The sequence below is a fragment of the Zootoca vivipara genome, chromosome 14 (assembly GCF_965207765.1).
Source record: "Zootoca vivipara chromosome 14, rZooViv2.hap1.1, whole genome shotgun sequence".
Lineage (NCBI taxonomy): Eukaryota > Metazoa > Chordata > Lepidosauria > Squamata > Lacertidae > Zootoca > Zootoca vivipara.
The window spans coordinates 5082865-5105700 of NC_142597.1; the positions used below are offsets into that span (position 1 = coordinate 5082865).

A 22836-nucleotide genomic window follows, 5' to 3' on the forward strand; every position below is an offset into this window, starting at 1 on the left:
GAGACATTATTTTTGTTTTTAGCCGACACTTGTTTGCACGACCTTTTTTAATGTCTGGAATGCAATGGCACCACAAAGTGCTTCATGGGTCCCCACTTTGACATATGCCACCTTGTACAGGTCCTGCTTTGCCTCTGACAAGTCTTAAATCCCTCTGAGGCAGCAACCTCAGGTTGGGATTCATTTGAATCTGATGCATACCCCTAAAAATTAGGGTCAGGGCTATTGTCCCTGCTAAAAACCTTCACCTATTTATTTAAAAACACAGGTGGACAATCTGCAGCTCCAGGGCTGCATGTGGCTGTCAGTCCATTTTCATGCAACCCTTGGCTCTTGTCATGGATGGATGGATAAATCAGGGACAAAGAGAAAGAGGGAGGAGCTCATTGGTTTTGTTCAGATAAATGTGCAGAGGTGTGGAGAAAAGGCAGCTAACTCAATCCTGATGTCTCCCCTCTCCCCAATTCAATGAATGTCAGAGAGAGAAGTGGGAAGAGAAAAGGGTGTGTGTTCAAACCTGATTATTGTGTGGCGTTCCATACAGTGCTTCAACTAGGTCAGCTGCTCTTTTCAATAGCATCTCCTGCAAGGAAGAGAGAAGGACAACCAATGGTTATAAAGAAGGGCTAGCCAGCAAGTCTCTGGGAAACAGGATCCCATGTTGGAATGACTCAGATTTGCTTTGATGTTATGTGTAGCCATAATGATGCTATGTATCACATCATTTGCACTCTCACACTGCTAGTTTTCTCAGTATCATCCTGAATAATACAACAAATCTAACAATTCCATAGCTGCCAAGTTTTCCCTTTTCTCGCGAGGAAGCCTATTCAGCATAAGGGAAAATCCCTTTAAAAAAGGGATAACTTGGCAGCTATGCAATTCCTTGGGGTTATCCTTTTCTCCCTTAAAAAATAAGTTGGTTCCAGTGGACAACCAACCAGTTTCTCATTTGGAAGGACTGCCACATTTTGGGGAGTAGGTCCAGTGTCAAAAGAAATGAACATAAAATTAGCCAGCCTATATAGCTGGCTGGCAGACTGGAGAGATTACTTCCCTCTGGTCTGTCACTCAAGCACTGCCCTCTCTGGCCAATGATTGGCCAATTTGAATTCCAGTGGATAGCAAGCTATACTGCCCTCCTTTGCAGCCAGCCAGGGGAATTCTCCAACAGGCGGATGGAGAGGCTGTAGCTGTGAAACGTGTGGAAAGCAGGTTTGAGGACAATTACATTCCCCAGAAATCTCTCTTCTTTTTGGTCTCATTCAATGGATTCCATCACAGAATTTTTGAATGGCATTGGGAAGTAACAATGATGAACTTACACAAGTTACCATGGTTATTGCTGTGCCATTTACTACAAATGATAGAAAACAGATGTTGCAAGTAAGCCCATCCTTTGACCACTCACAATTGTTTGGAGATTATATGTGTCAATTTGACCTCCAGTACTTACTCTGACCCTTCATTTATGAATGTTTAATGTGGGAGTTATCTATTAAGAAATCTCCATTGATTGACTATATGAGCTTTGTTAGACTAATCCACGAGTAGAAAACATGGTGTCCTCCAGATACTGTGGACTCCAGCTACCATCAGCTACAACCAAGTTTAGTCAATGGTCAGGGATAATGGCAGTTATAATCCATATTATCTAGAGAGTATCAACCAGTCAATTAAACTGGCATACATTTAGATACACATACAATATTTATTTCAATGTTTCAAAAATATGTTAAGTAACAGAAAACTTTTTACCTTCGCTAGTCGTTCTGGGTCACCAGGATGTCTTGGTATAACTTTCTGGAGTCTTTGGAAACCATAGTCTATGGTAGGCTCATTTAAAGCTAAAATAGGGAATGGGGAAAAAATAAATAAAGATCACATATGGGCAACAACCGGCTTAAAGATGTGCCTTCCTTTGGGAAAGAAAAATGCTATTGCAGGAACAATGAAATCAGTAACTGAGAGCAAACATGCGTGTACACACACACACACACACACGAGTGGAGAACAGAAGCTGGCTATTTAAGGGGCAATTAAGGGGCAATTTTTAAAACATGTAGAACTTTTATGGAAAAAAGTTTTAACAGTGCAAGGTACTGTTACTGAACAGGCCTTACTTGTAAGTAAGTACAGTGGAACCTCGGTTTACGAACACCTCGGTTTATGAATTTTCGGTTTACGAACGCCGCAGACCCATCTGGAACGGATTAATTCACTTTCCATTACTTTCAATGAGAAAGTTCGCTTCAGTTTATGAACGCTTCAGTTTATGAACAGACTTCCGGAACCAATTACACCCATGCTTCGGGTTAAGTACGCTTCAGGTTGAGTACTCCGCGGACCTGTCTGGAACGGATTAATCCACTTTCCATTACTTTCAATGGGAAAGTTCACTTCAGTTTATGAATGCTTCAGTTTAAGTACTCCGCGGACAGTCTTATGAACGCTTCAGTTTATGAACAGACTTCCAGAACCAATTGTGTTCATAAACCGAGGTACCACTGTATTACAGAAGGATATGGGCTATTGAAAATGGCATTGCTAAACAGTAAAGTACTTTTAGTGTTATGTGGAACCTCTGTTTTAACTCTGTTTCCAGTTGATATGGGGGGGGGAGCAATATCTCTGCAGCACTGAAAAAGCAACCAACTTTACACAGCAATCACCCAATGCTGCAACAGCTGCTAGTTTTGTCAGGCTGGCAGATGCCTTTAATTATCTTTTAAGAGGCATATTGTCTGTTTATTCTTGGCCATATTAAGAGGGGGGAAATAACTTGTCAAAGTGCTTTGGAAATGGGGGCTTATGACATCACATCTTCCAGCCAATAGAAAACAACAAAAAGTACCCCTGTCACACCTGCAATAGAACACCTATGTGCACCCTATGATTCTATGAGAACAATTTCTACTGAATGTGCAAAGGCTAATCTCCTAGGGATTAGAACAGGGTGGGGTAGGAAAAACCTCTGGCTCGGGGACCAAAAGCATCTCTCTAAACCTCTCTAACTGGTCCACAAAACTTTCCCCATACCATTCCCCCCCCCCCGCCACACCTGATCTCCCCAGGTCTGAACTTGAGAATGCCTCTCGCTTGCCTGGATGGAGGATAGAGATGGATGTGCGTAGAAACTAGCCCACTGTACAAAGGTAAAATCTTCATTTGTTGCTCTGCCATTTTTGCATTTAACCCTACTAATCACTGGCGTCTGACCTCTGGAAGGTTGCCCAGAAGGGACCTATTGATTGATCATTTATTTATTTATTTATTAAGTTGTTGATCACTTTTCTCACAGAGGGGCCCAAAGTGACTTACATTACAACCAATTCAGAACATCCAATAAAAATCTAAAAAATGCAACTAAAGAGATAAAACAGTGCTACATTTCAATATAAGGACCCAAAGCCTAAGTAAAAAAACAAAACCCTTTAGGTGGGGAGAGTATTCCCCACAAGTGTGTGAGGGCACCACTGAAATGGTCCAGTCTCGTATTCTCACCCTCCATGCCTCCTGTGGAGTGGGTAAACAAAGAAGGGTCTCTGATATTGATTGCAGGGTCTGGGGCAGTTTATGTAAGGAGAGGCGGTCTTTGAGGTACCGGGTCCTGAGCCTCATAAGGCTTTATAGCTCAAAAACATTTCTTTGAATTGATCCCAGAAATGAAGTGGTAACCAGGGCATGCCAGAATTGGTATTAATTGTTCAGACTGTCTTGCCCCCATCAGCAGCCTTGCCACCGAATGCTGCACCAGCTGCAGAACTGTCTTCAAATGAAACCCATCATGTAAATTTTACATGTCCCATGATCCCTAGCTAACAGGACCAGTGGTTGGGGAAGATGGGAATTGTAGTCCAAAACATCTGGAGGGCCGCAGGTTTGACATGCCTGATGTAAAACATTAAGGTTCTCCACCCCTGGACCAGATCAACGATAAAGGAATATCTTTCAAAGTGGACTGGAGGAGGTCACAGTGGATTCAGCTCTGGACAGACTCCTACTTTTACCCATATCAACAAGCAAGCTTGCTAGGAGAGCCCCTTGGGAGAGCTCACTAGTGCTGATGCGGGAAGCAGAGTTCGGGCCCACTTGTTCCTTTCATCCTAGTTTTTAACTTAATGGCAGATGGTTCACCACCTTGAAATGCCCACAATATCCAAATAGAGCAAAATTGCACCAGAGCCTTGTGGGAAATTTTAAATGGTGGGTGGTTCACAAACCCTTGCTGCAGCCTGCGCCACTGCTGCTTCACTCCACGGCAGCCCACCCTCACCACTGGTCAAACCACTTGGAGGGCACTAATGCTGAGAATAGTACAGAGCTACACTTTGCCTGGGGGACACGAGTGGGCTTGACAGCTGATTGGCAGCAATGAATTAAACTGGCAATCATAGTGGTGTCCCCTGCTCTCATCTGCCTCTACTTAGCAACATAGAAGCAAGAAATAATAATATGTCCTGGTGACATACATTTTGATTTATTTTAATGAAACAATGATGGCAAGTTTAAATATTATGGGACTGAGTTGAGCAGGAAAGCCTTAAACCTGAGAATTTAGATTTTACTATACTTAGAATGTTTTTTTCCTGCCTACTGGGAACCATTCTGGATCACTTAAGGAGTTTAATATTACACATTTCAACTGCCACAGAATCTATTTCCCATTTGGGAGCAGGGCAGGAAAGTTATGCCAATAATCGTGAGAATTTGTCAGAATCCTCCAGAGATCTTATATATCACAATGTGCCATTTCTCTTCTTTCTTACGAGTCTAATAGTTTAAGTGAATTACATGTCTTATTTCAAGCAAAAGTGATTATGAACTTATGAAATAAAAATAATAAATGAAATAAAATCTAAATGTGCATATTTAAATAAAAATATCTAATGGGAATATCCAGATTTAATGATCAAGAAAACAATCAGGCTACTACTTAGTATTAATTGTTTAAAAAATCAACAAAAATGTGCTTTCAGTTTGTCATGATAAATTGCAACAGTTGCTCTATAGCATCTAGTGAATCTCAGTTCTTATTTGATTTGATTTTTCTGTTAACAATTCTAGTCCTCCAGTTTGTTGATGAAATTTTATTAGGGCAGTAATGCATTGCCAAAAAAAGAGTGTTTGCATCACCAAAATAATTTATATCAAATAAAGCAATATTCAATAATCCATCAATAATAGTAAACAGGTAGGATGTAAGATGGCATCGTTTTGCATTCCACACTGTATTAATTGCATGCAACACTGTTTCCATTCCTCTGCAGTTTGCCCCCACCAAAAAGTGTCATCTCACTGTCCACTGTGGTGTAATTATGTAAGTTACGTAAATTACATTGCCATTATGTTATTCCACACCATTAATTTCAATGCAAAGGAAACATAATGCAAATGGTGGAGGAAATGTCATCAATTTCAAATTGTTTGGTGGACTGAAAGCAACAGCAGCTGCAACAACTGATCGTATTCACTAGATTGATTTCCATTCTGGACATGGAACAAATAAGTGTACAGTGGCAACTTCCACTCCTATTTCTGCCTTCATCAGAATTCTCCAGCATCCCAACCCCCAGATAAGTGGGATTAGGACTGCAGCTTTTGACTGGATCCATCCCACTGTTGTGTGTCTTTTGTGTTTTCAGGCCCAAAGCAGGGTGCCAAAAATCAACCCATTTCCACAAACCTCCATGGATAGGTTTCTAAACCTTTTCAGCTACTGGGGGACTTCCCCCCCCCTTATAGAGTGGGTAGAGGGAAGCGGGGAGAAGCTCAAAACAATAAACACTGCCTTGGCACCACAATCAGCTGGGTGATTGCTTTGCAGCAGCATTGTGAGTGATAACACTCAGAGAGGAACTGCTGACAGATTCTTAACTACAGCATTGCTAGTATGACATACTTTGCCGTAACCTATTATAAATACCCATTATGGGGAACATATGCATGCCGATAACAGCTCCCACTGTGACATTTAGATTTACCCTTGGAATTTATCTTTAATTTTTATGGTTGTCTTTTTAACAGTTTATGGCTCTCTCCTCTTCAAACAAGCTGTCTCAGTGCTGTTCTTGTTCAGCTAATGCCTAATCAGTTTGAACATGGAATGAATATTGGATTTTGTATTAAATATTGAAGACTTCTCCTCAGATCTTTAGCAGTTGCAACCTGAGCTCCGAAAATCTCTGCTTTATCATCTCTCCACCTGCTTGCTAATAGGAACACCGGATTCAGTCTCTGCCTTCATGGCCAGTTCCCTTGGGAGGGATCTTGATAGGAACCTGATTCTGACATCAAAACTGCTATTGACTTATTGACTCCACTTCCACTCTGGTGCTGATCATGGTACAAATCCAATCAAAGACTTGGATCCATCTTATTCCTAATAAGGAAGAATGGCTCAAAGTATCACACAATTAGAAGCAGTTTCTAAGAGATGAGAACAAATTTAATATTTGATCCTGATTCCTATCCATGATTATTCAGACATATCATTGGATTTAATTGGACTTGATTCCTAGTACCTTGTAGGGGGTTAAGTGGAAACTGAGCATCAATTTGACAATTATTCTGAGATCTGAATTATTACCTGATCCTGTTTCCAAATTTGAACGGTTCCATACCCCCACCCTCCCCAAATGTGGTACAGAGCTCTTTGTATGTGGAATTTGTCATAGTTTTGCACACATTGAAGAACTGCTGTTTTGGGTGCAAGGTTGCATCAAGATTCTTTATTTGTGTTGTTTTACTAAGAAAAGAAAACTTGAGATAGTACCTATCACTGCTTGAAGAAAGACTGGTGGATTAAATAAATAAATTCAGGAGGAGCTAGATGCCAGACAGAGGGAATCCATGGAACAATAAACATAGAAGGTGCCTTATATTGATCTACGCCAGGCATCCCCAAACTTTGGCCCTCCAGATGTTTTGGACTACAATTCCCATCTTCCCCAACCACTGGTCCTGTTAGCTAGGGATCATGGGAGTTGTAGGCCAAAACATCTGGAGGGCCGCAGTTTGGGGATGCCTGGTCTACGCTAACTGGTATCAGCTTTCCAGGATTTCATGTAGGGGCTTTCCAGTCCTACCTGGAGATGGCCAGTATTAAACTAGGGACCTGTTACATGCAAAGCAAATGCTCTCCCCTGAGCTATGGCCGCCCCAAAAAGAAATGAACTGGTGAAATTGGCTTATACCTAATTCACACGTACGTGCGTGTGTACACACACACACACACACACACACACACACATGGATTGCCTGCTCAGAATGCAGAAATTATAACACCACATTTTGAATGCTGACCCTTCAGTCTTGCCACGAATATGTGCAAGACAGCTGCTGTACCTATAGCTTATTGAGGGCAGGGTAAAATTTTAAATTTCAAATGTTACTTTTAAAAGAAATTATTCCCACTTCCCTGCCCCAATTTGATTTTTACTCCAGCCATTGTTTTGACTTAAATTGTTGATTTCATATAGGAAGTATTGCATATTATCCAGGACTATGTATAGATTCACCAGTGAAAGCTGAAAAAAGGAGCGATCAAAACAGACTTTGAACACCACTAATATAGTGATTGGAGGCAAGAAAAACAACAGCACCCTGAGTTAATTGTGCAGCTTGGAAGTTCTTATTTTATTGTTCCGTGTTTTTCTTTCAACAATTCTACTACCAGCCAAAATGAGCTGGGGGAATTGCTTACACCAGGTGCAGCTGTACTTAATAGTTGTGTTTATCGCTTTGCTTGTCATGATCTACTTAGATAGAGAGACTGAGAAATTGCTTGATTCTCCCTCCTCCCATCACTAATTTTATGGAGCATCTTCTAGCACAAAGCAGCAAAACAACCTTTCCCTTCTGGGTGGATCTGAAAATCATCTTTCACTGTTTCCTTGGGTATCTATGTTCTTCTGTATGGTCAAACAGCAGCAGTGGGACTGGCTCACTGTTTGGATAGATGGATTATCTGTTTCTGGCAGCAGCCTCACTTGGGGCACTGGCTGAAGCCACACTTCAAACAGAAAGTGGGGGGCCCATAGTGCAGGGGAGGGAACCAAAAGGTAAAAAGAAGGTTTGTGTGGGGAGAAGAGTTGAGACACCCATAAGACACAGTTATGAATTTGCTCCCACAACAGGCAGTAATGTCCACCAATTTAGGATGGTTTTAAAAGAGGATTAGACAAATTCATGGAACGTAAGCTTATCAATGGTACTAGCCATAATGACTATGTTCTATCTCCACTGTTGGAGGTAGGATGCGTCTGAATTTTCAGTTCCTGAGAACCACAAGTGGGGAGAATTCTGTTCAAGTCCTGATTTACAGCTTCCCTTAGGCTGCTGAGAGAACAGAATGCTCGTCGAGATGGACCACTAGCCTGATCCAGCAAGTTCTTTTACTTACATTCTCACATGGGAATTGGTTCTCATTCAAGACACGTAGGAACATGGCAAGCTGCCTTCTACTGGGTCAGACCATTGGTCCATCTAATTCAGCACTGACCAGCAGTGGCTTTCCAGGGTTTCAGGAAGGGGACATGTGAGTGTCTTTGTGGAGCTAGTTCTAGACTTCTAAACAAAGTTTCCTTCGCAAAATCTGTGGCTTATTCAAATACAGTATAAGCAGAATCCGCTTGTGCAGAACTTCTATTTACACCCATATTTTCTATATGAAAAACAAAAAATATTATCTGCTATTATGAGTATTAATAATTCTGCTGGATCAGATCATTGTATCTGTCAAGCAGTCGACCTTCTGATTGGCAAGCCCTGGGCTCAGTGGTTTAACTCACAGTGCCACCCGCGTCCAGGTGACATAGCTGCATATAAATGATATATATATAATTTGGAGTATACCTAGAGCCAATACATGCCCTAGAGTATACAACTGGATCAGTGCACTCTGAAATGGTTCAAACTCAGTAGTGCTGGCACAATCCATTCTACCACAAAGCACTATTGTCATTGAAAGAAATGCAGAAAGGTACAAGTGGGGGATCTCACAGCTGCTGTCCAAAATGATACAGCCCAGGCATAGGTGGACCACCCTAGGCAAAAGAAATCAGGCCTACATTTAGTTTGTATTATTATTACTCATGAGAAATACAAAAACTCTTACGACAGCTCCAACTCCAGCTTTGTGGGGTTCATGGGAAAATGGCAGCAGCAACTCTACCAAGAGCTGCGCTCCAAGCGGAGTTGTGTGGCTGCATCTAGTCACCATTTACATTTTCCCACAATGCCCCTGAGCTAAGTTACATTGGGATGGCAGCACGATACTGCTACACAGTGTTAGTCATAGTGTTAGGCTGGAAAATGATGCAGGGGGTGTGAAGGACAGGTGGACAGGTGTCAGAGGCCCTGCTCTGGTGCTGGGACCTCAACAACTGTCCAAGGACATTGGGTGCTGATGCTAGTCCTTCCTCATGGTCTGTTGTTTATACTGATATTTCAATGTGAGATCTCAGGACAACTAAATACAGTATAACCAGTGGGTTGGGTGGGAAGAAACCAGTGCAAATGTTGGGAAAGAGGCAAAAAAGCAAAAGAAAAGAAAAGTGAAACAAAAAACTACATTTTGCTGCTGCCCACCCCCCAGATCCATTTTCAACACAACTTTCCACTTTAGTAATTTAGAACAAATAGGTCACCTGGACTTGGTCCTTTGTGATACACAGTTTTCACATACCTGTATAAATAAATCTACCAGGGGCTCCTTTGCAAAACTGCTTGGATTTATATGATAATGTTACTTCAACGACCCCAGGGATGTGACGAGGGGGTGTCTGGACACGGATGGCGTGAGGGGTGATCAGCTGGGAAGGGTCAAGGAGAGAAAAGAATTAACAGTGGTGAAGCATTTCCACAGGACCCTTCACCATTCTCAGTTTGTGCTGCTAGAACAGGGCTGGAGATCTGCTGACCCTCCAAACTCTGTGGGACTCCAAATCCCATCAGCTCCAGACGCCATGGCCAATAGTCAGAGATGATGGGAGTTGTAGTCCAACAGCATCCAGAGAGTCAAAGATTCCCCAGGCCTTTTCTACATAAAAATGGACATTAAAATTTAGCAGAATTAAACTTCTCCAAGTCAGCGGGTAAATAAAACACACACCTTTATTTACTCAGATTAATGATGAAGGTGGGGTGCACAACAAGTCTGTCCATTTCAGTTTCTCATTTTATCCAAACTTAAGTTGAGTTTGCCCCATTTCCACATAAATTTGCTTTTTAAAAAAGTCTGAACAATTTGTATGAATTTACACATTTCTCCTAGTATACATTTTTGCATGCGATTTTGTCTAATACATGCATTCTAAAACAATTTCCTCATATATAATACATTTTCTTAAATTATTTTTTTCTAAGATGCATATTTCACTGATATATGCTTTTTGTGTGCAAGTGTTCTTTAATATATGCTATTTGGTGTGTATTTTTGCATAAGGAACTGGACTACAAATTTCAGAGAAGTGACTTGGGAAGTTCAGCCGTGTTTCAGTTTACGTCTTAGTTCAGGAAGGTAAGTAGGTCTGCATTAAAATGTGAACTGAACCAATTTTACTCCATCTCTAGTACTTTTTGTTTTAAGTACTGAATAAATTGGGTCAACTTTTCATATCTGTAAAGCCTGATCAAAAAAGTTATGAATTGCCTGGTTTTGTTTCATAAGACAAACCAATCCACTAAATGTCCTCACTAGTTCTATTTTTCATTTCCAAATTTTGCATATACAGTTTGTGACAGTTTTCAGCACAGTTTTCAGTGAGTGCCTCCCCATTGCACCCCTTCTATGGAGCTAATGCATAAAGTGTGGCCATGTTGACAAAACACTGCCCCCCAAAACTATTGTTGGTGGGATTGGTGTAGGGCTGTCTGAATTTCCCTGGGGGTGGGCAAATTGTTCTGCCATTTCAGGCATGCCATGGGGGGTGGGGGGTGGGAAGCAACTTGTCTTGGTGCCCACGATGTCTACATCAACAGCTCCTCCTTTTCTGCCCATTGCTGCCTATGAGTTTCATCTTCTCTTTTCCCACAAGCCCCCCTCCACCATCTACTATATATTTCAGAAAGTTGTTTGGTCGACATCAAAATGTTTTTTTTTAAAGTGTAAATAGGGGCACACTTGGCCATCTTGTATAAAACCTGAAGTTAAGCCAACCCTCCTCTGAAAACCTTGGCTTGTCTGTCCCGCCCCCATAGCTGTATTACGTATTTTTCACTTCCATGGGGGGCGTGAGTGGTCCGAAGCCAATGCCTCCACTTGAAGTAGGCCTTTAGAGGAACATGAAAGCTACAGCAAACTGCAGAGATTGATTGATGGGTGTGGGGGAGCAGAGGCAGTTGTGTCTCCTGGCAGCAGCACGGCACTTTTAGGGATGGAGGCAAGACAAAAGTGAGGTTAAAGGAGCTCTGGGTTGATGGCAATGGTCTATGGCACTCCTCTGTCCTTGCAGCAACCTCACACAACCTCATCACCTCTGCCACTGGGGGGACATTCCCATCATGAAACACTGGGGGTGCACTGTACAAAATCTTACAAAAAAATTGATATTCTCTCTCTGTTAGCAACCCGTTGATTATGCTATTTGAATTTTACCTCCTGAGAAATGATAAATATTGTATTGGCCCGAATATAAACCACACCTTTAAAATTCAATGGGGGGGAGGGGACGGAAAAAAGACAATATCCAAATATAAGCTGCTCCGCAGGCACTCACACCCATTCTGTTTTAGAGTATGTCTGTTTCAGCAGCGATATCGTAAAAGCCCATTTTTGTAAGGTCATGAATTTAAGCCACACTTTAACTTTTCCCAGTCAGAATTTGGAAGGGAAAAAAAATGTGGCTTATATTCAGGCCAGTACAGTAGAACCAATGCAATCTACCTTAGCTCTTTGAGAAGGACAGCTTGGCAAGCAATAACCAGAAAGCACGCTGACCTACCTCACTCCATACCAGCATGGTCCCAAAAACGACCTGTAGCCCATCAAAGAAGTTGTCTCCTATAATGATAACCATTGCTCCACCTGTGGTCCAGCCTTCACTTGGGCTAATTGCTTTGATGCAGGGAGTGGCTACAGGATGGGAGAAGGGGAAAAGAGACACCAGAGTTACTTTTCTAGCAAAGATTAATAGCTTTATTGTACCAAGAGTTTTGAGCCTTCCCTGCAGGGAAGATTCCAGCTATCTCCATTTTGTTACAATATAAAGCTGACTTATACCAATTGCAGCCAGTATTGTTTACTACACGGGTTAAAACCTTTGGAACTTCCAGATGTTGTTGGACTCCATCTCCCATCACCCCCAGCCATCATGGGTCAGTGGGAGTCAGGGATGATGGGACTCATAGTCCAGCAACATTTGGAGGGCCAGGTGTTCCCCTGGCTACTAGCCATGCTGGCTATGATTGATGGGAGATAGAGTCCTACAACATCTGGAGAACAGCAAAGTAAATATTAGCAGTGAAAGTTGGGTTAAATAACTATCGTTCTATTGCCAGAAACTTCAGAAAAGTTAACATTTTCTCCCTGGGCTTTTATAACATAGATATAAATTCTGCTGATTCTGGAGAACTTCTACATTCTTCTTTGCCATCCTAAGATGTTCATAGAATCATAGAGTTGGAAGAGACCACAAGGGCCATCCAGTCCAACCCCCTGCCAAGCAGGAAACACCATCAAAGCATTCCTGACAGATGGCTGTCAAGCCTCTGCTTAAAGACCTCCAAAGAAGGAGACTCCACCACACTCCTTGGCAGCAAATTCCACTGCTGAACAGCTCTTACTGTCAGGAAGTTATTCCTAATGTTTAGGTGGAAGCTTCTTTCTTATAGTTTGAATCCATTGCTCCGTGTCCGCTTCTCTGGAGCAGCAGAAAACAACCTTTCCCCCTCCTCTATATGACATCCTTTTATATATTTGAACATGACTATCATATCACCCCTTAATCTTCTCTTCTCCAGGCTAAACATACCCAGCTCCCTAAGCTGTTCCTCATAAGGCATTGTTTCCAGGGCTTTGACCATTTTGGTTGCCCTCCTCTGGACACGTTCCAGCTTGTCAGTATCCTTCTTGAACTGTGGTGCCCAGAACTGGACACAGTACTCCAGGTGAGGTCTGACCAGAGCAGAATACAGTGGTACTATTACTTCCCTAGATCTAGATGCTATACTCCTATTGATGCAGCCCAGAATTGCATTGGCTTTTTTAGTTTGCCCTTGCAGGTCTCTTCTTGTGTTTTTATGCTCTTACTAGAGATGGCCAACTCTGTTTCTCTCAGCTTCTACCCCCCCCCCCCGGTCAGTCTTACATTCAGTTCACTAGATTCCCAGATCAGTTTGCATTGTTATTATTGTTCTTTAGAAAAACAGTCCTTACAAATATTCAGTTTAATAATAATAATAATAATAATTATTATTATTATTATTATTATTATTATTTATTATTATTTATACCCCAGCCACTCTGGGCGGCTTCCAACAGAAAATAAAACACAGTAATCTATAAAACCTATATATAAAAATACAATAAGACAATACAAACAAAAAACAAAAAATCACAAACAAAATAAAATTAATAATAATAATTTATTATTTATAATGCATTTATAATGCATATTTATAATGCATTTTTGGTTGGATAACAGTCTTGCAAACTTTGAAGGAGGATGCATTTTGAAGGAGAGCTGTATATACATTTGTATAGTGTTTCAGGAAGTGTGGATGAGGTAGATTCATGTTAAAATGAGAAGCAGAGGGGATTCTGACGCCCATCCCTGGTTCAGATATGCCCTTCTAGTGAGTGTGTAGGATATTCATTGCAGAATAACTTTGTTAAACTTCTGATGCTGGTAAGGTGATGGTTGGGGAATCATGTTGCCTTGCAGCAGTCCAAAAATGTTAATATCTGTCCAACTGATATTGGGGGTGGGGGTGGACAACCAACAGAGCCAGCTGCAATGAAGTATGAATTAGCTCAACAGTAAAGGTAAAGGGACCCCTGACCATTAGGTCCAGTCGTGACCGACTCTGGGGTTGCGCGCTCATCTCGCATTATTGGCCGAGGGAGCCGGCGTATAGTTTCCAGGTCATGTGGCCAGCATGACAAAGCCACTTCTGGCGAACCAGAGCAGCACACGGAAACACTGTTTACCTTCCCGCTTTCTATTTATCTACTTGCATTTTGACGTGCTTTCGAACTGCTAGGTTGGCAGGAGCTGGGACCGAGCAATGGGAGCTCACCCCGCCACAGGGATTCGAACCGCTGACCTTCTGATCAACAAGCCCTAGGCTCAGTGGTTTAACCCACAGAGCCACCTGGGTCCCTACAACAGCTCAACAGTAGGTCACATGTTTTGCATGTGGGATGTCCCAGGCTCCTTCATGGCATCTTGAGTTAAAAGAGCTCAGGTAGCAGGATGGTGAGAAACCCCTGCCCGAGAGCCCTGAGAGTCTGCTGTCAGTCAGAACTGATAGTAATTGATTAGATGCATCAGTGGTCTTGAACCAGCCATAAGGCAGCACCAAGCAGAAATATAAGCACCAATGTCAACTGGCTAATAACAATACACAACATTTATATTAAGCATTTTAACTGTAAAGGTAAAGGGACCCCTGACCATTAGGTCCAGTTGTGACCGACTCTGGGGTTGCAGCGCTCATCTCGCGTTATTGGCCGAGGGAGCTGGCGTACAGCTTCCAGGTCATGTGGCCAGCATGACTAAGCCGCTTCTGGCAAACCAGAGCAGCACACAGAAACACCGTTTACCTTCCTGCTGTAGCAGTACCTATTTATCTACTTGGACTTTGACGTGCTTTCAAACTGCTAGGTTGGCAGGAGCTGGGACCGAGCAATGGGAGCTCACCCCGTCGCGGGGATTCGAACCACCGACCTTCTGATCCTGTACATATTTGCTTGGAAGCAAGTCCTGCTTTAAGTGTGGCTTCCTAGTAAGTGTGGTTAGGATTACATTCTTAAGCATGTGATCCAGAATGCGGCAGCTAGACTGGTGACTGGGAGCGGCTGCCGAGACCACATAACACCGGTCTTGAAAGATCTACATTGGCTCCCAGTACGTTTCCGAGCACAATTTAAAGTGTTGGTGCTGACCTTTAAAGCCCTAAATGGCCTCAGTCCAGTATACTAGGAGCGTCTCCACCTCCATAGTTTTGCCTGGACACTGAGGTCCAGCACTGAGGGCCTTCTGGCGGTTCCCTCGTTGCGAGAAGCCAAGTTGCAGGGAACTAGGCAGAGGGCCTTCTCGGTAGTGGCGCCCGCCCTGTGGAACGCCCTCCCATCAGATGTCAAACAGAAAAACAACTACCAGACTTTTAGAAGACATCCGAAGGCAGCCCTGTTTAGGGAGGCTTTTAATGTTTAATAGATTACAGTGGAACCTCGGTTTATGAACACCTCGGTTTATGAATTTTCGGTTTATGAACGCCGCGGACCTATCTGGAACGGATTAATTCATTTTCCATTACTTTCAATGGGAAAGTTCACTTCGGTTTATGAACGCTTCAGTCTATGAACACACCTCTGGAACCAATTACACCCATGCTTCAGTTTATGAACGCTTCAGTTTAAGTACTCCGCGGACCCGTCTGGAACGGATTAATCCACTTTCCATTACTTTCAATGGGAAAGTTCGCTTCAGTTTATGAACGCTTCAGTTTATGAACAGACTTCCGGAACCAAATGTGTTCATAAACCGAGGTACCACTGTACTGTGTTTTATTTTTCTGTTGGAAGCCGCCCAGAGAGGCTGGGGAAACCTAGCCAGATGGGCGGGGTATAAATAATAAATTATTGTTATTATTATTTATTATCCATGTCTACTCAGAAGTAAGTTTAACTCTGTGAAGCCCCAGGGAATTTGATGGTGCAATATAATTTAAAACAAATAAAAACAAGTTAGTATCAATAGGCTGGGTGTATTAATGGTTGGCATAGTAAAAAACAAAACAGAAAACAAAACACCTCCTGCATTCATCCCAGTATTACTGCAAGAGATATCTACATTTTACATATTGTGTTTTGTCCCTGGTGTATTTACATTTTAATGCCTGTATTAATTCCCCCTCTCCCCCCCCCCCCAAGCCATCCAGGGGAATATAAACTGAAGAGTTGTATACAAATGTAATAAATAGATCATAGGTAATAAAATTCATTTTAAGAATTTCTGGCTTTCATAGGATAGGGTATTTCCCTACACACACACACACACACACACACACACACACACACACACACACACACCCTCCAACCTCTTTCATACGTTCAGGGCCTCTGGACTATACATCCCATCAAGATCCCAATATGGTTTTCCAGTCCATAACCAAAGTCAATCCATCACTCCATTCCCAATGTTGACAAGGTCAGAGGTGGAAGGGAGCTTTGGCAGGGCTCCAAAAATACGAGACTCCTTTGAACAGCCAGTCAATCACATTCAATCAGTCAAGGAAAAACTGGAAGGCTTCCTAGCTTTGGAATCTTGGGAGTTTCCTTCTACCATTTCACTGCCCGCTGGGGGAGAATTAACACTGCTCCGAATTCTTTACTGATTCAATCATTTTCTTCCAGTTCATTAATTCTCCTTTAGGTTGATGCAGGGCACATTTTAAAAGGGAGGGACGCAACAAAACACCCTAATGAAATAATAGACTAACTTGTCTCTTCTCGTAACGTCACAAAGTCTTCTCACTTTCACTAGCTGCAAGGACAGGGCCAAGAGGGGCTTCTCTAGTTATTTTTAACTGGTGCCAGAATGGGGCTGGCAAGAGTGTAGGCGATTATCCAATTTGAAGCTTAGCAGATCCAGTGATTTGTAATTGCTTGAAAATACAGCCTGCAGACGATGGTGATTCCTCGCTTAGCCAAACAAACGAAAATCAATTAGTGTCAGTTCCCTTCTGCGCATTGTTACGTTTCCCGCAGTTTGTTTAAGGGAACGGCTGACACTTTTTCATACACATCTTGTGCTGTTACATTTCTGTTTAACTAAGATGTCATGTTGCTTGATTTGCTCAAAATCAAGTCAAGCCCAGCTGAGCAACGGAGTCTGAAATTCTTTTGTGGAATATTTAGCACATTGCCTCTCAGCGGCTCTGTCCTAAAGAAGCAACTAGAATGCATAGTGAGACCGCCAAATTTTAATGATACAAAAGGGTTGGTCAACTTTAGACATTATGCAGGGTTGCTGATCTCATTCGCAAGGGTTGCCTCCTTATGCAACCCAACAAGCAAGGTAATCCATAAGCTGATGGGAACATGGGGAACTGTCATAATACACTGATTGGTCCATCCAGAGCAGTACACTGACTGGCAGAGGCTCTCCGGGATACCAGATCAGGCTTTCTCCCAGCCATACAAGGAGATAGCAGGGATTGAAGCTGGAATTTTCTGTATTCAAGTTATGGTCTTTCCCTTGTATTTAATCAGACCATTGGTGCACCTAGCTCAGTATTATCTACACTGACTGTCAATGGCTGTCCATGATTTCAGACTAGGATCTCTTCCATCCCTACCTGGAGATCCCAGGCCCTAGACCTGGGATCTTCTGCATGGAAAGCAGATGCTTTTCCCTTCAGATCTTAGGAACATTAGTAAATTAGCCAAACGAATTGTTCAGCTACACACTACAGAGAAGGGCCAAGCTAACATATGATATTAATGGCATAGATTTACTTGGAATGCAAGCTATTCCTTGCCTTAATTTGCTCATCTGGATGGCGGATACCAAGGAGTGTGTGAGTTTGTGTAGAAACCAGCCTACTGTCCCAAAATAACTTTTACATTTGTTGCTCTGCCTTCTTTTGCTTTTTGCCCCACTCACCACTGGCAAGTGGCCCTTGGATGGTTGTCCAGAAGGGAATGCAATCCTCTGGCTGAAAAGGGTTTCTTGCCCCAACATACTAGAAATATAAATTTGCAAGCAACAATTCAAAAATGACCTTTCCAGTTGAGGGGAGTGAGACCTAGTGCTTATGTGTGCACATTTAGATTTTCACTAAAGAGAGGGTGCAGCCACCATGCCTCCAATTGGGGATTTAAAGCACAACCCTGTACAGGTTTTCTTGGAATTAAGAACCATTGAGATGCCCAAGAGTAAGTAAAAAGTCTATGCTTGCTCTGTTAAGCAATCTTAAACATACTTTCTGAGGAACAAGCCCTGGTAAACATACATTGTATAGGATTGCATTGTTAATGTTTGAAGGCACAGAGGGGGGCGAGGGAGGGTTGACGATTGGTAACTCCAGCTGTCCATGGCAACACAATTTTTAAAAGAGACCTATGAAATATTTTCAAATGGATAAGAGGGGTAAAATAGCTAATAGCTGTTTTTCCTTCCCCATCCCCACCCCAGATAAAGGGCCATACCTTCAGACGGATCAAGCCTTCTCGCCCTCCGTCCATGTTTTGAGTTGTTGTGAACAAACATGTTGTCAGATACTGCCAGTACGTGCCCATCGACATTCACCGTTGTTGATAACACAACCTGTGTATTACAGGGGAAGACAAGGCAGATAAATTACTTTCAGAGATCCATGTTTGAGATGCATTAATTAATCAGCTGAGTTTAAAATTCCATTCTATTTTGGCAAAATGAAATTGTGTCCTGCGGGGCTTATTCTTTCATTGAGGGAAAATATCTTTCTGCCTTGCATTAATTTCATTTAGCAAAGCTTCCTAAGGACTGGAATCGTCCTTGGGTCTTGGCATCGTAATATGCCAGTGGACTGCAAATGGCCTTACATTTTATTTCCTATATCAGAAAGTATCACAGACTCTTTTCAGACTTGCTAAAAGGCCCTATTTTGAATACATAGGAATATAAAAAGAAGCCTTGTACTGAGTCAGAGCACAGGTCCATCTCGTTCAGTTCAGTCTACATTGACTGGCAATGGCTCTCTAGGGTCTCAGCACCACTCTAACCAACTGAGCTATTCAGAAAGGAGTCCCTCCCTCTCCTACCTGGAGATGCCAGCTATTGAACTGGGACCTTCTGCACACCACAGCACTTCCCCAAAGATGAGTGGATGGGACTGTGCCATCTATTGATCACAGAGCTTATGCACATACAAGCTTTATGCACTACTGAGTATTCAGGAAAAAGTAAGGTCCCTAATCCAGGATGAAAAGTTCCACAGCTCCAAATACCAGTTACTGGGGGAAGTCAGTGGGAAAAGTCCTGCTTGTGTGCACTGCCTCTTTACTTCTGATAGGGTGGCCATGTATCCTGCTTTACATGCAAGTTGCAAGAATGTTGACTCTATACAGAGCCTGTTAACATGTAGTCATTGGTGATGTGGGTGGGGTGAACAATAAGCATTCTTTTCAGTGCCAGGTAAAAACATTATTGTTTAGACAAACCTACCCAGATGCTTAGAAAGTTGTTTTTAATTTTAATCTGTTTTAGTATTTTTGCATGTTTTTAAAGTATTGTTTTTAAAGCATTGTTGTAATTTTTTTCATTGTATCATCTTTTTGCAAACTGATTGGATGCTTTGTTTGTTTTTTAGAATGAAGCAGTGCAGAAATTTTATGGAATAAATAGTAAGTAAATAATAAACCCACTGCCCCTCCATGCATTTCTGAACAGTCTAAAGAAGTACTATGCAAAGCAAGTACATTTCTCAATGCGCGCATGGGTAGTGCAGCCATCAGCAATACTGCACCTGTAAGCATTATAGAACATCATATTTAAAATGCATTTGCCTATGAAGTCAAGGACTCTGTGTACATTTTCCCAAATCACCTAAGCATGCTTCGAAAATCAATAGAACAGACAAGCTGGCCCTTACAAATGCAGCACTGGAAAAAATTAAGGCTCTAGCAAACAGTAAGAGGAGGTTGTAGATAATTAGATTAGAACCTAGAATACCTGAATTCAAATCCCTAATTAGCTATGTTGCACACTGGGTGGTATTTGCCTTCTGAAACAATAATCATTGTTAGAATACGTGCCCCACACTGGGCAAAGGATTGCTGCATGGTAGGGGGCAGTGGACTAGATGATGGTCCCTTCCAACTCTATGGTTCTACAAGTCTATGATCTTTCAAAACTCACACCTGTCCAAAGTTTGCAATGCAGTCATCTGCCAAAGCAATATGTACAAATATGCACATAGTAAAAGCATGTGTATACATGTGCATATTACTGAAAATAACATACAGAATGAATTATGTTAGTAGAAATTTCTTTGCAGAAATGTATGTATTTGCAGATATCAACTGTATAGGAGAAAGTCAGACAAAAATACTGACATTTTTTCCAGAGGACTTTTCAAAAATGTAAACTGCAAACTGACGTGGAAATGTGGAGGACTAAATTTAAAACTGGTACAATAAGAAATTGAAGCACTTGCTCTGAGCAATGAGAGCATCACTGAGGGAAATGAGGGGAAGCCCCTATGATGTTAGCTAGCATGAGAGTCAGCACATGCCAAGGCCTTAAACAGCAGGGAAAGGGTATCGCCTTTGTGCCCTGCTGAGGAGCTTGCTGGAAGCTGCTAGCAGCTAGCCACTGTGGAGAAAAAGATTGCTGGACTAGAAGGACCTTTGATCCAATCCAGCAGAGCTTTTGTAATGCTCTTAAGACTTTTGGCTACTCCTGTATTTATTAAAGAACACCCAGTGCATTAAAGATCTTAAATGTGCAAGCAAGGGGCACCTAACAGCTCACCTTGCAATTCAGCAGGATGAAGTCATCACGTTACATAAAGTACACCCTTTCTAAAGGGTGTCTGGTAAGCCTGGTTTGGTCAAGAATCAGAACATAATTCTCAGAGTGTTTTTGTAAGCTGGAATGTATTCCAAAACACAAATCATACAATGAGAGTAGTCTTATATGAATGAGCATGCCTGTATCAAACATGTACTAGCTTTGCTGCTCTTTTGTTGAGTGTTATTGGTTATTGCATGGCTAAATTGAAATGCTAGTGGTAGCAGTAGTAACAACAACAACAACAACGAATATCTGAAAGCTCCTGAATGTCAACATTTGCAAGTAAATACTGCAAATCCCACACCAAATATTTATGAATAACCAAAAATGAAATGCACCAGTGAACTTGACTGTGACCTAAATAATCACGCAGTGAGCTTGATGGCTGAGTGGAGATTTGAGCCCCAGTCTCTTGGGGCTTAGCCTAACACTCTAACCCACTACACCCCATCTGGGATTCAGTCACAAACAGTTAGACATTCTCTGTAATATCCGTCTTGCCAGTTTTGCTGGCAAACAATGTATGAAACAAGGGCATATATTGCCCCCTGCTCAGTGACTTGCTGCAATTTGTACATGAGTGCAACCATTAATATATGAATCTACTGACATGCATTCTATTCCACAGCAGGTATCTTATTGCAAAAGAACAACCAGATGTTCTGGGAAGCACACAATCAGGAGATGGGTGCAGAAGTCCTCTTCCACCAAGTTCTCCAACTTTCAGAGCCTCTGACCTGGAAGGGAGCCTATACCCATTGTTATCCTCCATTAATTTATCAAATCTCTTTTTCCCCATTTTTTTTAATTAAAGATTTTCTTGGTTTACAGAAATATGTGCAATGTTTCTCATAGCATTTTGCAAATAAGTTTCATTTGTTGAGACATTGGGAAGAAAAGGGGAAAAGAGGTAGATGGGAGAAGGGTGGGTGGGGGTGGGGTGGAGTGACGATGTTTCTATTTTGCTTAATATATGTGGGAGGTTTTGTTTTGTTTTGTCAGCGTCACTTGTGTAGGTTCTCTGCTGTTCACTTGTGTTCCTTTAGTGGTGAGAGATGTTGGGGTTGGCCTACTAGGGTATGGCTTTCATTTGTGGTTGCCTGTGGTGGTCTTTGTTTCATGTGTGAGTGGGGTGGGTGGGTGTTTTGGATCAGGTTAGCCATATTGATTTGTATGCTGTTGGTGGATTTTTGTCATTGCCTTGTTGGGCTGTGTATGTGATAAAGGGGAATATACCGGCGTGAAGTCGTCTTCTTCTATTTGTCCCCGTGTCAGTTTCAGCTTATTGGTTAATTTTTCTAGTAAGGCTGTTTCCCATACTGTTTGGTACCATTGGTCCATGCTTACTCCTGACAGGTCTCTCCAGTGTCTGGTTATGGTGTTTCTGGTTACTGAGAGTAACCCACTTACTATCAAAGCTCTTTTTAAAGCCATCTAAGTTAGTGGCTGTCACTATGGTCACATCCACACCAGATATTTAAAGCAAATTTTAATCACATGTCTTTCCCCAAGAAATCCTGGAAATTGTTGTGTACCCCCTCATAGAGCTACAATTCTCAACACTCTTTAAAAAATACAGCTCCTACTATTTTTGATTTTTTTTAGGGGAAGCCAAATGCTTTATGTTGCTTTAAATATTTGTGAAGATGTGAACTACATCTTCTGGGAGTGAATTCCATAGTACTGTGTGAGGAAGTACTTCAGCTTGTCTATTCCGAATCGCCTCCAGTCAGTTTCATTGGATGACCCTGAATTCTAATATTATGAGAGAAAGGTCTCTCAGTTCACTTTCTCCCCACTGTGCATAAAGTTAAGCACCTCAATCAAGCCCCCTCCTGTCACTATTTTCCTAAACTAAAAAGCTTCAAACATTCCTTCATGCAGGAAGTGCTCCAGCCCCCTGATAATTGTGGTTGTCTTATCTGGAACATTTTCCAATTCTACACCTCCATTTTGAAATGTAGAACCATACAATGAATAGATTTCCCCAGAGTGGCTGGGGAAACCCAGTCAGATGGGCAGGGTATAAATAATAGTTATTATTATTATTATTATTATTATTATTATTATTATTATTATTATTTCCTTAGTTCAATTCCATCATTATTCT

General features: G+C 41.9%; 1 protein-coding gene across 2 annotated transcripts in view; it reads right to left on the reverse strand.

The window, feature by feature from the left end:
- Positions 1–22836, reverse strand: part of EBF2 (EBF transcription factor 2) — a 251443-nt gene that overhangs the window by 37564 nt on the left and 191043 nt on the right. For both annotated transcript variants that reach the window (XM_035138787.3, XM_088657747.1), the window contains exons 8-12: positions 18380–18497; positions 11946–12076; positions 9689–9815; positions 1759–1847; positions 518–583 (exon numbers count right to left, since the gene is read on the reverse strand). In XM_035138787.3, the coding sequence (XP_034994678.1) occupies positions 518–583; positions 1759–1847; positions 9689–9815; positions 11946–12076; positions 18380–18497 (531 nt within the window). The remainder of the gene's footprint in view (positions 1–517; positions 584–1758; positions 1848–9688; positions 9816–11945; positions 12077–18379; positions 18498–22836) is intronic.